This window comes from Nicotiana tabacum, chromosome 9, assembly GCF_000715075.1.
Source record: "Nicotiana tabacum cultivar K326 chromosome 9, ASM71507v2, whole genome shotgun sequence".
Lineage (NCBI taxonomy): Eukaryota > Viridiplantae > Streptophyta > Magnoliopsida > Solanales > Solanaceae > Nicotiana > Nicotiana tabacum.
Window position 1 is genome coordinate 64987949 of NC_134088.1, and position 15537 is coordinate 65003485.

A 15537-nucleotide genomic window follows, 5' to 3' on the forward strand; every position below is an offset into this window, starting at 1 on the left:
TCATCTACTGCTCCAATAAAAGTACCACCCCTTGGGTGCGGCCCTTCCCTGTTCCCTATGTGAACGCGGGATGCCTACATCACACCTCTTGGGGTGCGGCCCTTCCCGGACTCTGCGTGAACGCGGGATGCCTTGTGCACCGGTCTGCCCTTTTTTCTCCAATAAAAGTACCATGACCAGTGAAGAAATTTCCCTGCTTTTTTAGTGTTTATTCATCTACTGCTACCGAGGAAGGAGGTAGTTGATTTATTGCAAGTTTCCGGACCTGGAAGATCTAATATTATCAGAAAGCTTCTTAAAGGCTGGTGCCTTAAATTTATAGGCCTTTGTGAAAGATTGGGTGTCTGACTATGGTCAATGTTGTCTCCAACTGCCAAAGTCGTGCTTTCAGAAAAAATAAGGATTCCTCACCGGATATCATATCTTGTTAGTTGGATATCAGAAAGTGAATAACCAAAACTCAAAATTTGTGGGGCAAAAAAATTCAGGTTAAATGGTAATATAGCGAGCTCTAAAAATTCAAAGCAAGCATTGCTGCTGATACTCAATTCCAGTGAAATGATAGGAACCTCCTTGTTGGTTAGTATTATTTTCTCAAATGAGGTGACTCAACAGCAAGAATTGTCCACTAATATATCAGGAGGAGGCAACATTGTGGACTTCCCAAGCAGATGCAAACATTATTGGCCTTCCTTTCCATCCTAGCAGAAGGCAACCCTTCTCACTGGCTAGAGTATAACCATCGGAACCATAGACTGAAAGCATCATCCGAACCTGGCTCATACACTTCAATCCTACTACCTGAAAACCAGCACGTCCAAGTTGCCTGCGCCACTGGTCTGCTCTTTCATGCCTCTCGATCCTATTCGATCCTTCATATGCCACAATGTTTCGAATCTCCTCTGCATAATGACACTTCTCTATCTTAATCCTTGTGGTGGAGTCCCGTGGGAGGCTAGCTTCAAGCGAATCAAAAACGGCAGAGTAATAGTGAAGTGATTCCAAGAATCTTCCTAGAAAGAAAGGGCCATTGTGATTGGCGTCCTGTTCCACCACAATAACCAGAGCAGGGCCTAATTTCTTGATGGCTTGAAGAATGGTCTTGAGAGATCCTCTGCTCTCTTTCACATACTTGTGCAACTGCATGACGCTGTTCACAATTAAAGCCTCCCCTTCTCTTACATCAAGCTTTTCCCTAGTGAAGAGCGATGCTGATACTGGCTCCTTGATCACTTGGAACTCTAGACGAATATTGCCTGAAGAAGTAGCAGCAACCTCATCCATAAGGCTCTTCAATCCTAGTTCAAGTTCCATAAAATCATGAGTATCTTCAAGAATGCCTGTGATGCGAACTAGTCTTGGAGGAGGTGAGTCTGGTTGTGCGGTTAATGTTCTAATTAAGGATTGCCATTGAAAAATACGGAGCATGCCAAGATCAATGATATGCAAGCATTCCTTCCCACTGGAAGCTTTGCAGATAGCATCATTTGCAGCCATGAAACCAAAAGCCATGTACGGAGTGATTTGGTTCAACCAATGATAGGCCTCTCTTTTCTCCACTCTAGACAAAGCTGCTAACTGGTCCTGTATTAATGTTGCACCTGCATTATTTCTATGTTGAAGAAGCGTTAGTCTGGATTGCAGTCCCAAAGCAAAGCAATAGGAGACCCTTTGGAGTGAGTCACCAAAAGGGGTGACTGCAGGCCAGATTTGAGTAAGCAATGAATCAGAAAGTCGAGTGTCCCTACAACCTACAGCCTCAGCACAAGCCAAGAGCAAATGTACAAGCTGAAGCCCCTGATTCACCTCTGCCTCCACATGGTCATGGCTAATTGTTTCCGCGTCAAAAGGCTTCTCTGCTCCAATAAGATCATCGCTTGAGCTACAAGCCTCCAGCACGGTATACCTTGGTTCTTCATCGGTCAGCACTGATAGATTCTTGTAACTGTATTCATTGAGTATCATTGATGTGAAGTCTCCAAACTCCTCAACATCAAGATTTACTTGCTGATCAAGAGGATCTTTGTCGTAAGAATCAATGTTGAAGAAGCTATCAACAAATTCTTGCTCCTCCTGGGAAGAGGCTGAGTGATCAGGGGTGCTAGTATAAGTGTACAGCTCACCTATACTATTTTGTGAATGTTGTTGTTGTTGTTCTTGATCGATCATTCGGGCAGCAGCACAAAATTGTCGAATGGCAAAATCTTGGTTGTGGCTCTGAAAGGAGAGCACCCAATCCGAATTCATTTCATGCATTGGTTTGCTTTGCTTTGTTTAGACAAGTTAATTAGGACTTTATCTATGTGCAGGTAATACAGCTAGCGGGTTATGTGTTGAAAGATGGAGCAGTTGGACGAGGCAAATTAAATTTGAGGGCCGTCTCTTAACTCAAGAATATTCTCTTTGTTTACTGTTTGAGATGAGAGAGAATTTTGACAATGGACAACACCCCAACAAGAAATGAGGAAAACACTTTTGTCTTGTTTACGCATGAAATATTCCAGCACAAGGATGATCCTTTGAATTTTCTTTCTATTTCTTGAATTAAAAGTGCGATTTTATGCGAAAAGGTTCAAATTTGTCTTGTACGTCCTTATTTGTATTTTGCTCTATACATACTCTTGGCATTAGCAAATCCTCTCAAATTTTCCCTTCGCATTAGAAGAGCTCCGGCGTGAACTTGATAGACTCCACGTGTCCATATTTTTTGAGAAAAAAGTCTAATTTTACCTCTCTAACTTTTAAGTATGATTTGAAGTTCCAAAAATTTAACGTAGAAAAAAGTTTACTCAATTTAAGACAATATAGTAGTAGCAAATTTGACAATTTTTCCTATTCTATTTAAGAAAAATAAAAAAGTAAAAAAAAAAAATAATGGAACTTGATTGAACCTGATATATGCTCGATTAGACTCGACTTCACTTGGATCGACCTCTAGTAAAAAAGTTTACTCAATTTAAGACAATATAGTAGTAGCAAATTTGACAATTTTTCCTATTCTATTTAAGAAAAAAAAAAGTAAAAAAAAAAAAAATGGAACTTGATTGAACCTGATATATGCTCGATTAGACTCGACTTCACTTGGATCGACCTCTAGTAGGCAAATCAATCTCGGGATAAATTTTGTGTGGATGGAATCGTCCATGCCTATGACATTGTCAATTAATTGGTCCTCTAGTTTCAAAACCATATTTGCATCTTCAAGTTTACTTGTACTTAGAATATAGGAAAAAGACTCAAATTTATTCCATATAAGAAAAGCTGTCATTTTTCAAATTCTAGCTAGTTTTGCATTCAATTCGTCAGGGTAGATTAGATAGTACAAGTGATGCCGTTATATCCAAACCTACACTAATTAAACAACAACAATAAAATGACTAATGTTAAAATGAAACAAACACGATATAATTATAATTTAAAAGATTTAAATAAATTTATCAAAACATACCATTGTAAGATTGTACGAGAGATCGTTATGATTATTGCGAGTATAGAATCATAAGAATTGAGGATCTTGTCCTAAAATAATGTACTAACAATCACAATATATTATTAGGTCCAAAAATTACCCTTCCCCCCTCTTCCTAACTCACGAGTTTTCTTCCAATGCAAAGGGACACTAAATTCAGTAGAGGAAATATTGAGAGTAATTCTGGAGTTGCCAATAGTTTTGGAATTTATGGAAGTAGTATATATTTTAAATGCCAATAATTCATGGCAAGGTTTGCTAGGAAATAGATTCACCAAACGAAACATTAAAAGAAATGAAGCGGAGAATAAGTCAAAGAATAGTTGGAGGTTGAGGCAAAAGAAGACATAGGGAAGTGGGGTCATGATCCAATGCAAAGCTAATCAATACTTTTGACAAAAGAAGCTCATAGGAATGGGCTGTCATTTTGATTTTCCCTTCATTCGATATTTATATGAAGTCAAATAATTAAAAATTAATGTAATAATAAATATCACATAATCGTGATAATTGATCGCTATATTATATATGTACGAAAAACAACCATGTTACATTTATTAATTTAATTTAATGTAAACACGAATATGTTTTTATATCTTAATTTTCAGACTCCCACATCATCGTTTGTTAGTCACAAAGTCATATCTAATTTATTAGCCGGCCACCAAATTATCTGTGACGCTACCTTATTCTTATTGTTAAAGCTTCATGTCCAATTGCGTGTGAGTTCGAGGCAAATCTCCTTTCCTCAATTTTAGGCATATGGAGTTTCTTTCTTTGACATAAGTCGCTTAGCCGTGGGTTAACCTATGCTGTTGTTGTTGTTGTTAAGGTTCCAGTGTATTTCAAACAACTGTACTTTAATGATGCTAAATCCTTTAAATACTCAAGAATAAAATAGCTTTTTTTCGTGGTCAGTTAACCTGCTCTATCTTTCTTTTACCTCTCTTTTCTTTTTTCATTATTCTTCTCTACCACATGCAAAGACAAAATTAGTTGATCAGCAAAATAAATAGATTATTGAAGAAGGAATTAAGACAAATTTTATAAAGGTGCCTGGGGCAAAGAGTACACAGGGAACTTTAATACTGGTTAGTTGAACTGATTGAAGCAGATTTAGACACGGACATTCTAGTCTGTACCATTACCAACACATTTACAACAAACTTGGACTAGGTACAACCTCAATACTTAAATGTAACACGAGTCCAATTCTAAGAGGTGAAGTGTCGGACTTTTAGTAAATGCACCTACCTCGAGTCCGGAACCAAAATGTGGTTCTTTTGGACTCAAATAACCAAAATATATAGAAAAAAAACTTAGTGACAATTTTATATATAACGCCTTTTTAAAGGGCGCTATACCTTAACGGTCGTTTGCCTAGTTAAGTATAGCGCCCTTTTAAAAGGCGCTATATTTGAATGCAAAAAAATCAGGAATGTATAGTGCCCTTATTAAGACGCTATACTATAACGTCTTAATAAAGGGCGCTATACATATATAAAGGTCGTCCCTTTCCCCTTCCCCACAGAACAGAAAACGCCCCTCCCCATTAAAAAATAAAAATCTAACAGCGGTCCCCCTATTTTTAATCAAAAAAAGCTCGAGTGGAGCCCACCGGTCCCACAAAAAGTGTAGATTCTCGGTCCCACGTCCTAGCTAAGACGTTATCTCGGAGTGGGTTGCTTGTTTAGGCTCCAAATCACCAAATCTTCAATTTTTTAAAATCTTTAAATCGAATTATTCCGACTTAGTTTTTGTTAAAACTCGTATAAAAATGCATATTAGTTATTTTTAATGTGCTCTATGTTATTTTATGATTGTTTTGTGATTTGACTAATTTGTTATTTTTTATCCGGACTATAGTATTATTGTGCTAAAAAAATAGTAAAATAGAAAAAATATTATTAGTTGTTAAAACAAATGTTAATTAGTTATTTTTTACTGTGGTATATGTATTTTCGTGATTGTTTTGTGATTAATTTTTTTTTATCCGATTTAGATTATTTATTTGCTTAAAGACTAGTAAAATAGATAAATTGTTACTTTAGTTTCCTGTAGTGGTATCTTGTGGTCTAATATAGTGCTCCTATTTGTAATGTAGTGCCCTTTTAGCGTAGTAAAATGTAGTACCCTTTAGCGCAGTATCCTTATAATTATTGAAACTAATAATTTAAGTATCTCTTACACCCAAAAATACGTCAAAAAAGCTGATAGTTCAAACACAAACGCTCTTCAATTCTAGTCAACAAACGTAAGAAAATAACATGAGAAAATAACAATATTTGTCAAAATTAAATCCTGTATAGTTATGAAAATTAATTATTTAATTTTATTATAGTAAAAAATAAGCGAGTCATAAATAAAAATATAAAATAATAAAACTAACATATAAATTAATAAAACTAACATATACAATAATACACTAACATTTAAAATAACAGACCTGTTGAGTGATAAATCGGAAATTTTTCTCATCATGAACATAAGAATTCAGGATACCTTGGTGCTACTGGGCCTCAACCAATATGTGAATATTTAATAATTAAATCTTGTATAATTATGAAAATTAATTATTTAATTTTATTATAGTAAAAAATAGGTGAGTAACAAACAAACATATAAAATAATAAAACTAACATGTAAAATAATAAAACTAACATATTAAAGTAACATATAAAATATAAAATTATAATATTAAAAATGTATCAACCTAATTAACAATATAGTAACAATAACATATAAAATTATAATACTGAAGGTATTGCAATATATTTAAGCAATGAAAAAGAAAAGTAATGTAATTAATATTGTTCAATTTACAGTAGTCGACATGGAGGTTCCGCCTTTGCATCCCGGACCTGCCTCGCTAGAGCTACTGTTGCTACAGGCCGAGCATAGGTCTTCCCACATATGAGAGGGACAGTTACTGACCTAGACGTTCCGCGCTAGGAGAGTAGATGATATGAGGGACTTTATTAGGGCCCACCATCATCATCCTCGTATAGTCAGACGCCTCCAGGATACGTATTTTTATAGGATTGTGGAGATCGGCCGGCTGCAACTGGATTGGTCATTGATCACGGCTCTGATAGAGCGATGGCGATCGGAGACGCACACATTCCATTTGCCCATTGGCGAGGCCACTATCACGCTTCAGGACGTGGAGGTCCTGTATGGGATGCCCGTTGATGGACACCCTGTTACTTTGCCGAATGCCATCAGAGAGTATAGAGGTTTGCAGTACCTGGAGATGCTGCAGCGGCTCACCGGTTTCCAGCCACCGAATGAGACTGCATTGATTGGGGCTAGTCGTCTGCAATTGACGCCCGTCTGACAACATTTGGAGGCGATGTATGCTGACATCATAGATGATACATTGGAGCTTCATATTCACTGGTACACGAGGTTGTTGTTATTGTTGTTGCTACTTATGTTTGGAGGGGTTTTGTTCCCGAACACTTCGGGAAACCTAGTCAGCTTGAGATTTCTTCATCATCTTGAGCGGCTAGATGATTTACATCATTACATCTGGGGTGCTGCTGTTCTCGGTTACTTGTACAGGTAGATATGCCGGGCGAGCATGGGCACCCAGCGAGACGTTGCAGGATTTTTGCCGCTGCTGCAGGTGAAAACGTAGTCGAATGCTCTCTTCATTATAACATACCTAGTAAAAATATACCTTAAATTTTACGTCCACGTTGCATATTAGGTTTGGGCCTGAGAGCGGTTCCTGCAGCTGCAGCCACCTCTACGCCCTTAGCTCCGAATACACCACCTCCATTTCTCCCTTTAGCTAGGAGGTGGGTTGATAGGCAAGGATATGGACGGGAGTACGAGGCTCGACATAATCTCCCCGCAGGGATTTGTTGGATTTGCTGGAGAGCGTACATGTAAATGTATACCTAAGTTTACTTGGCCTGGCTTTATATGTGTTGCGTATACTCACGTTTCATATTTTTACTTAATAGTTCATTTGGAGGCCATACAGCGACGAGCTAATAGCTGGTTTGCCCGATTATTGCTTCACCGGCCGAATTATGTGGAGTTCTTCCGTCCCGTTGATGTGTCTCGATATTGTCGAGCATCATGCCACCGAGCGAGTACTTCGCCAGTTTGGTCGCTCGCAGCTTGTACTGCCACTGCCCGCTTGGCATATGACACATTACCAGCGAGATGATCGTTCCAGGATGGACCAGACATATGTGGCATGGCTAGAGGTGCAGATCGATATTTGGGACCAAAAACATAACCTGATTCCGCCCCCTACACCTGACCGGCCGGATGGTAAGCATGAGTATATGGGCTGGTACCGTAGCGTTACCCAACTTTTCATCGGGAATCCCATTTATCGCGCTGGCGGTCGGTACGTTCCATATGCCGGGAGGCACGAGACACTAGTATGTTATTTGGTATACTTACTTATAACGTTAATCTAGCGTTCCGTAATTTATATTTTACATGTTGTGCAGGCTATTGGCCTACATCTGTTCCACCAGTTGGGACTGCAGATGCAGCAGCATACCGGCGAGGGAGCATCCACTTTGCACGAGTATGACCGTCAAGTTATCGATCTGGATTCCCGGGCATTGAGCCGAGCCCGAGATGATGAGCGCTTAGGATACAAGGCTGAGTATGTGGTGCCAGAGCAATACCATCGTGGGCCAGCAGTGAAGCCGGAATGTGGTCGATGTGGCAGGCGTGCCCAGAGAGGTAGGGATGTCCCACGAGGTAGGGGTATCCCATAAGTTCGTGGGGATCGGCGAGGAGATGTTCCCCAGCAAGGGGGCGTTGAGGCACCTATTGAGGATGTTGGAGTTGATCAGCCAGGTGACCTCCATGAGCCAGATCATGCTCATAGTGATATGCCGTCATTCAGCCTTCAGCTTACTCCAGGGACTTTGCAGGTGACCCTGTCAGCTCCATTGTTGATCGCGGGCACGACCATTACGCGAGAGGATTGGGATCAGTATTTTCCTGACCCATCGACCGTTGCTGATGATCGTCTGACACAAGATGTGGATAGTGGGCGCCGACTGAGTTATGGCTCATCATCGAAGGATGCTGAGGATCTTTCACAGGCGCAGGTTTGTTTGGATTACTATTATTTATATTTGTTTTTATCTCATTGATTAGTCATAAATATCTAAATATTTTTTGAAGGCTTCATCCTCGCCCGTCACGGAGGCCACCTTGTACGATACTGACATGGCTGCGACGGATGATTATATTCGGGAGCCTGACGAGACCATGGTAAGACAATTTAAATTTATGTGACTTAACACGTACATTACTAGTACATATTTCATATACTAAAATATCTTATTATTCTGTAGGTTACTGCTGGACCGACGACCCCTTCTACCGAGCCTGCCAGCCCTACTGACGATCATGCTGCAGCGCATCCTCCGATAAAGAGGCTACGTAATGAGGATGATCCTGATAGTGTAGCTGGGCGGGATGGGATGCGCCTCAGGCTAACGACTGCTTTAAAGCATACAAGATGTGGGACACATTGATTTTTTTTAATTTTATGTACATATAACATTCAGTAAATAATAGCAACAATTTTTATTGTTTATATTATATGAGCATTATGTTTTTATTTCTCCGGTTCTTCGTTATTTTAATACTACAACACAAACACAAATATAGCAACTTAACATAATTTAAATTCAGTACAACTAATGTAAATACATGACATGAAAAACATAAAGATAAAGTACTACACTCAACACATAAAGTACTCACTATCGCCCATTATTCTCTGCTTCAACCACTTAAATTTCTCTTCCAACCTATTTTTTTCTTCTTCGACAAGACAACACACATAACGTAGTATTTTACCGCGCTATGCGTCGCGTGTTAAAGATTCTTTCGGGTACAGTACAGCTTTTCCAGAAGATAGACAACACACATAACGTGGTATTTCACTGCGCTATGCTTCGCATGATAATGGTTCTTTCGGGTATAAGACATCTGCTTAAACTGAACCAAGTCATCCGTATTTCAAAGACCATTTGAATAAACATTAGAACATCCATTTAAAAAATGCCACTAACATTTAACAAGTGGTTCAAAAAGAGGCAAAAGTGTGAAGGTAGTTCAACAGATCCCCATGGAACACGTCTTAACACTATCGATCCCTACCTTGAAAACAATATGCTAGATTGCTATACTGACTTGTTGATGACAAGTGGTATGGTGTTCTGCGTCCCTTGAAAAATAAGCCTATCATCATACACACTGCTATCAAAGTTGCAGGGCACATTATTGAGGGCGACGCATATTCTACTAATCCTGAAGGTATGCGAATTTGGGGCGAACAACTACAATGGATTCCCCTATACTCAAAACAGTGTGATTACGAAGTACTATGTCGCTGGCATGGGCTTGTTTTTCCACAAGCACTGTCTGCAACCTTCCAAACAAACACACACAAAGATGAACCAGAAGTGATTCGACATTTGATGAAGGAGATTCTAGAGATGGAAAAGGCACTAGCTGTTAATCATGCAATGGATGATTTTAACTTCCTGGGAGGAACGGAGGATCAGTACTGGGATTTGTTAGAAAATGATAAATTGCATAGAGATAATGATTTTTCTATTTTCCCAACAGTTGTCGAGTGGGAGGGACTACCTAAGTTTCTACCACAAACTTTGGGCGTTGGAGTCCCATATTGTTGTAGAAATCTAGGAAGTGATCTTATTGATGATAGCGATAAAATACGAGAAATGTGTGTGAATTGGGGCCTAGATTACGATGCCCTTGGTCTCGAAGGGTGCGTACACGATGTTGACAAAGAAGATGAAGACAATGACATTGAAATTGTGCCAAATAGCAATGACAATGGCGAATGATAATTATTTTTTTAAATGGTTTTATGTTAAATTGTTGTACTGAAGTATTAATGCTAAATATCAATAAGACTTAACAGCAATGGAAACATAATTTTATTTCATACATTCAGCAAGATAAACAAATCCATACACTTATTACAACAAATTACGGAAACAAAACACTACGTGTATCCTTAATAATTGGGCACATTAGATGAACTTACATCGCCACCCAAACCAGCTGAAGGACATTTACGATGGTCGTGTCCTGTTTGCGAGCATATGCCACATTTGCGTGCATAAACGGTATCACCAACATCCATTTAGTTTCGTATACACGTTCTTTTTTGTACTTGTTGTTGACGTACATACTCCTTGTTACACACCATTTTAAATGGTTCCGGCAGCCAATAATGCTCAGCACTCACTGGCTGCAACTGCTCACTATAGGTGTTTAAGTATGCAGCAACACTATGTTCTTTATCAACGTAGTTGGTTTCCCCTAAACCTGTATGTTGAAAGCACTTGATGGCATGTGAGCACGACATGTGGTAGATGAACCATTTCCCACAAGAGCATAAGCTTCTGGCTTCATTTATGGTGTGTGTATTATTCCCTCGGTTTTGATGGATAGCGGTACGAACTTCAAAAATATTTCGCTCGTTGCAATACTATAAATATGAATGCCAATGTGCTCGCCGCCTGTATTTCTCAAATCTTTTCATTGGTATTGGCATAAATTTAACACCCCTTTCCATCAATGACGATGCACCTCTAGCCCATTCAACAAATCTCTCCGCCATCTACTTGAATGACATCCGCACCATGGCAGTGACAAGCAATCCATGTGCAGACTTTAATAACCCATTAAAAATTTCACTTGTCAAGCTCATGTCGCATTAACCAACGATAGGCTCCCTCGTCTTCCTGCCTGATAGATTCCATGCGCCTCCTGAATTTACACTCTTGGTGATCTGTTACAGCCATCCACATTAAATCATGCAAATCCTTGTTAGGATATGCCTTCTGGAAATTGGCCTTCAGGTGCCTCAGACAGTAATGGTGGTAGGCATACGGTCCTGCCATGCACGCAAATTCTATACAGAACTTAAAATATCACCATGCCGATCAGATATTAGACAAATACCCGAACGCTGTTTGATAACATGCTTTTTCAAGTGGTTCAAAAATACTGTCCACGTCTCTTATCTTTCATTGGCACAAATAGCAAAAGCTAAGGGAAATATACTTCCATTAGCATCTACTGCAACAGTGATCAACAACTTAATATCATACTTTCCATAGACATGAGTGCCATCTATGGATATTACCAGCCGGAAATGCAGAAAACAATCAATTGCTGGTTTAAATGCCCAGAACACATATTTGAATATATGTTCTGGTATTCCCGGACTCCGCTCAAGCTTCCATTCAACAGTCCCGGGGTTAAAGTGTTGCAATACTGTCATGTACCTGGGTAGAGATGCAAATGACTTATCACGGTTACCATAAATAATTTCAAACGCATGTTTGTGCCCGAGAAATGACTTTCTTTTGGTAATGGTGCACCCATATTCCTGGTGGACAAATGTTATACACTCTTTGATCTTGTACCTTATGGACACTTCAATATGTGGAATCAAGACAAGAGAAATCAAGTCAACATTCAAGTTAAAATGATTCCTACTGAATGTGTCAATTTCACAATTGTGGGTGCCAATATATTTACCCACAACCCACATATTTGTTTTCTTCTTCCTCGCACACAACATCCAATTACAACCCGTAAACCATCTACGGTAGACTACCTCGTATATATCTGGAGATGACTCGCGTACCGTGATCTCACGATACTCTTTTACGCTGTACATTAGCACCGCCTTGGTTAGGCGCGCTTTATCGGGAAAAGTCATGCCCTTTGACAGCACCGTTGCTCTAGATTCATCCCATATTGCTGTCCAAATTTCGTCAATATCCCTTGTAAGGGCATCCACGTTCGGGATACTTGGAAAATGATCAAGGTAGGGAATCTCCCTTGAATGAAACGGCACATGGGACTCATACACTCTTGGTCTAACGGGGGTGGAGCATGCTCCCTCGTCAAATCAGGTTCAACATTCTCTTCCCTCTCCTCATCACCCTCATCAGGGAAGGGTGTGTCATCTCCAGACTCATCGGCATTGTTGTCATAATCACTATTCTCTTTCTGACTCTGTGTATCTACCAGATCCCGATTGAATATGTCATCTTCGGGCAATTGAGTAAGGACATGACCTTCAAGTTGCTCGTTTTCACTGCACAACCAACAAAATAATGTGTTACTCAAATTGATCCAAACTTTACATATAGCTATATCACTTCACGTACAAATCGTAATGTGTTAACATCCCATGATGGACATTATCCTTTTGGTGATGACTCCTGGATGGACCACCATGATCCAACATACCAGAACTAGGCATATTTCAACTGGGCGTTGGTTCATAACTTGTAAAATTCATATCTGGCCGGTACCCCCTATGGAATATATGAGTGTTAATACAAATTCAATACAACAAAAATAAATATCGTAACACAAAGGAAAATTGAAGTTTACCACTCGTCTTGTGGATTATCTAAACTAGGAGAGAAATTATTTCCTCGCTCCTTATTCGCCCGTGGAGATAAGTTTAGATCAGGCCAAATTCTTTCTATCGGAACCTGTTCGGCTAAAACTACTCCAAAATAACCACCCGATTACTGAGGGATATCCCTTCTTTGCGCAACCTCATTATTGCGAACGTCTTCAACCTTGACGTACATTTCTAACATTTTTATCACAAGAAATTCTCGGTATTCATCCGTAGTCCTCAAAAAATCTCTCAGAGTTTCATCGTCCTTGATATTAAACTCAGCATAATAAACAACCCCTTGTAGAGTGATAGAATACGAATATCTTTCGGTTACTTTAAGGTTCACCGAACGTTTGCTCACGCTCATTTTTTTTACATAACAATGATACTAATGTATTGTACTCCATTGTAAGTGGCAACTTAACATGACATTGTGGAGATAAACTATAGGTTACTGAGTTATTCGCCACCACAACCTCCCCCCCCCCCCCCCCAATATAATAAAACCCTTATTCTTCGCACTTCAGACATTATGACAAAATGCAAAACAACTTAACGAAGAAATATTTCAGAAGACTTGAGAATATTTATGAATGAATTTTTAGAAAATCCTTAACCTCTTTAAATATGGCAAAAACCAATCTGGGGGTACAATATTTTTAGGTATAATGCTTTAAATAAGGGCGCTATACCCAGTTAAATTATTGTTATGTCAGTTAAGCCCAGAAGAATTATTGGTTAGCCCACATAATATGTATAGCGTGGTAATATTGGCTTTATATATATATATATATATATATATATATATATATATATATATATATATATATATAGCGCCCAAAAAGTTGGCACTATACGCTTTACTGGACAAACGACCGTTAAGGTATAATGCCCTTTAAAAGGGCGTTATATATAAAATTGTCACTGAGTATTTTTTCAACACATTTTGGTTCTTTGAGCCTCTCTCTCTCTATATATATATATATATATATATATATATATATATATATATATATATATATATATATATATATATATATATATATATATATAGAGAGAGAGAGAGAGACTATACGCTTTACTGGGCAAACGACCGTTAAGGTATAATGCCCTTTAAAAGGGCGTTATATATAAAATTGTCACTGAGTATTTTTTCAACACATTTTGATACTTTGAGTCCAAAAGAACCACATTTTGGTTCCGGTCTCCTCTATATACCTACTGCTCATAATCTAATACCTGTGGGGAAAAATAAAACTAAAGAAAAAATTCAAAAGAGAAAATAAACTGCTTATGGAATAAAGGGTTACAGTTCTTGCCTTCTTGGATAGATAATTTCAGAACAAAAGGAAAAGCGAAATAAAGAAAAGCATAAGGAACTGCTGACCAAACCAAGCTAATAAGCGCAAGCTTAATTCTCTATTGATTTACAGATAACTGTAATGAACACTTCATGAATGGCCAAGTAAGAATGGTATATTATTGTAACGATCCGATCGGTCGTTTTGCGTATTTTAGCCCCGTTCCCCTATTTATTGCCTCCTCTATGTTTACTTGTAGTTATGTGACTTTTCAGGGTGGTTGGTTTGGTTTCAGGTGAGTTTCGGAGTGAATTGAGATATTTAGTCCCAAAGTTGGAAGAGTTGAACGGACTTTGACTTTTATGTAGATGACTCCGGAATGGAGTTTTGATGGTTCCGATAGCTTCGTATGGTGATTTTGGACTTAGGCGTATGTCTGTATATTGATTTGGAGATCCGTAGGTCATTTTGGCTTGAATTGGCGAAACTTGAAAAGTTGAAGGTTTGACCGAGAGCTGACTTTATCGATATCGGGGTTGGATTTCGGTTCCGAAAGTTAGAATAGATCCGTTGTGTCATTTATGACTTGTGTGCAAAATTTGAGTCATTCAGAGTTGGTTTGATATGATTCGACATTAGTTTTAGAAGTTAGAAGTTCATTAGTTCATTAGGCTTGAATCGATGTGCGATTCATGTGGTGTTGTTTGATGTGATTTGAGGCTTCGAGCGAGTTCGTATTGTGTTTTAAGACTTGTTGGTATGATTGGCTGAGGCCCCGGGGGCCTCGGGTGTTGCAGACGAGTTTCAGACCAATCTCTTTCATGTTTGGAAAGCTGATCTGGTGTCTGGTGCATGCTTCTTCGCGTCCGCGAGAAAGGGAATGCGTTAGCGAAGCTTTGGAGGTCAGTACCCTTCGCGAACACGAGAGGGCATTCGCGTTCGCATAGAAGGGATACCGGCTGAGGGGCACTAGGAGTGTAAGCCTTCGCGTTCGCGTGTGAGGTCTCGCATTTGCGTAGGCGTGGCTTAGCTGGGCATCGCGTTCGCGACTGGGTCGTCATGTTCGCAAAGAGTAATTTTGGATGGAGGTGAAGTTGTGCTTCGCGAATGCTAGGCTTCTTCCGCGTTCATGAAAGATGCGCACCTAGGCAGAATATTAACTAAATCGAGGGTTAGAGTTATTTTTCATATTTTGAGTTGCAGAGCTCGATTTTGGGCGATTTTGGAGGGAATTTTCAAGCTTTGGATCGGGGTAAGTATTTTTGACTCGGATTTGTTAATATTTCATGATTCCATCTTTGTTTTTATCATTT

At 39.0% G+C, this 15537-nt stretch overlaps 1 protein-coding gene across 1 annotated transcript; it reads right to left on the bottom strand.

Annotated features, from left to right (window-relative positions):
* Window positions 1-506: 506 nt before the first annotated feature.
* Window positions 507-2617, bottom strand: LOC107826165 (GRAS family protein RAD1-like). The gene has a single exon (XM_016653121.2). It carries the CDS (start codon window positions 2254-2256, stop codon window positions 637-639), a length of 1620 nt encoding a protein of 539 aa, XP_016508607.1. The 5' UTR covers window positions 2257-2617; the 3' UTR covers window positions 507-636.
* Between the last annotated feature and the right edge of the window lie 12920 nt (window positions 2618-15537).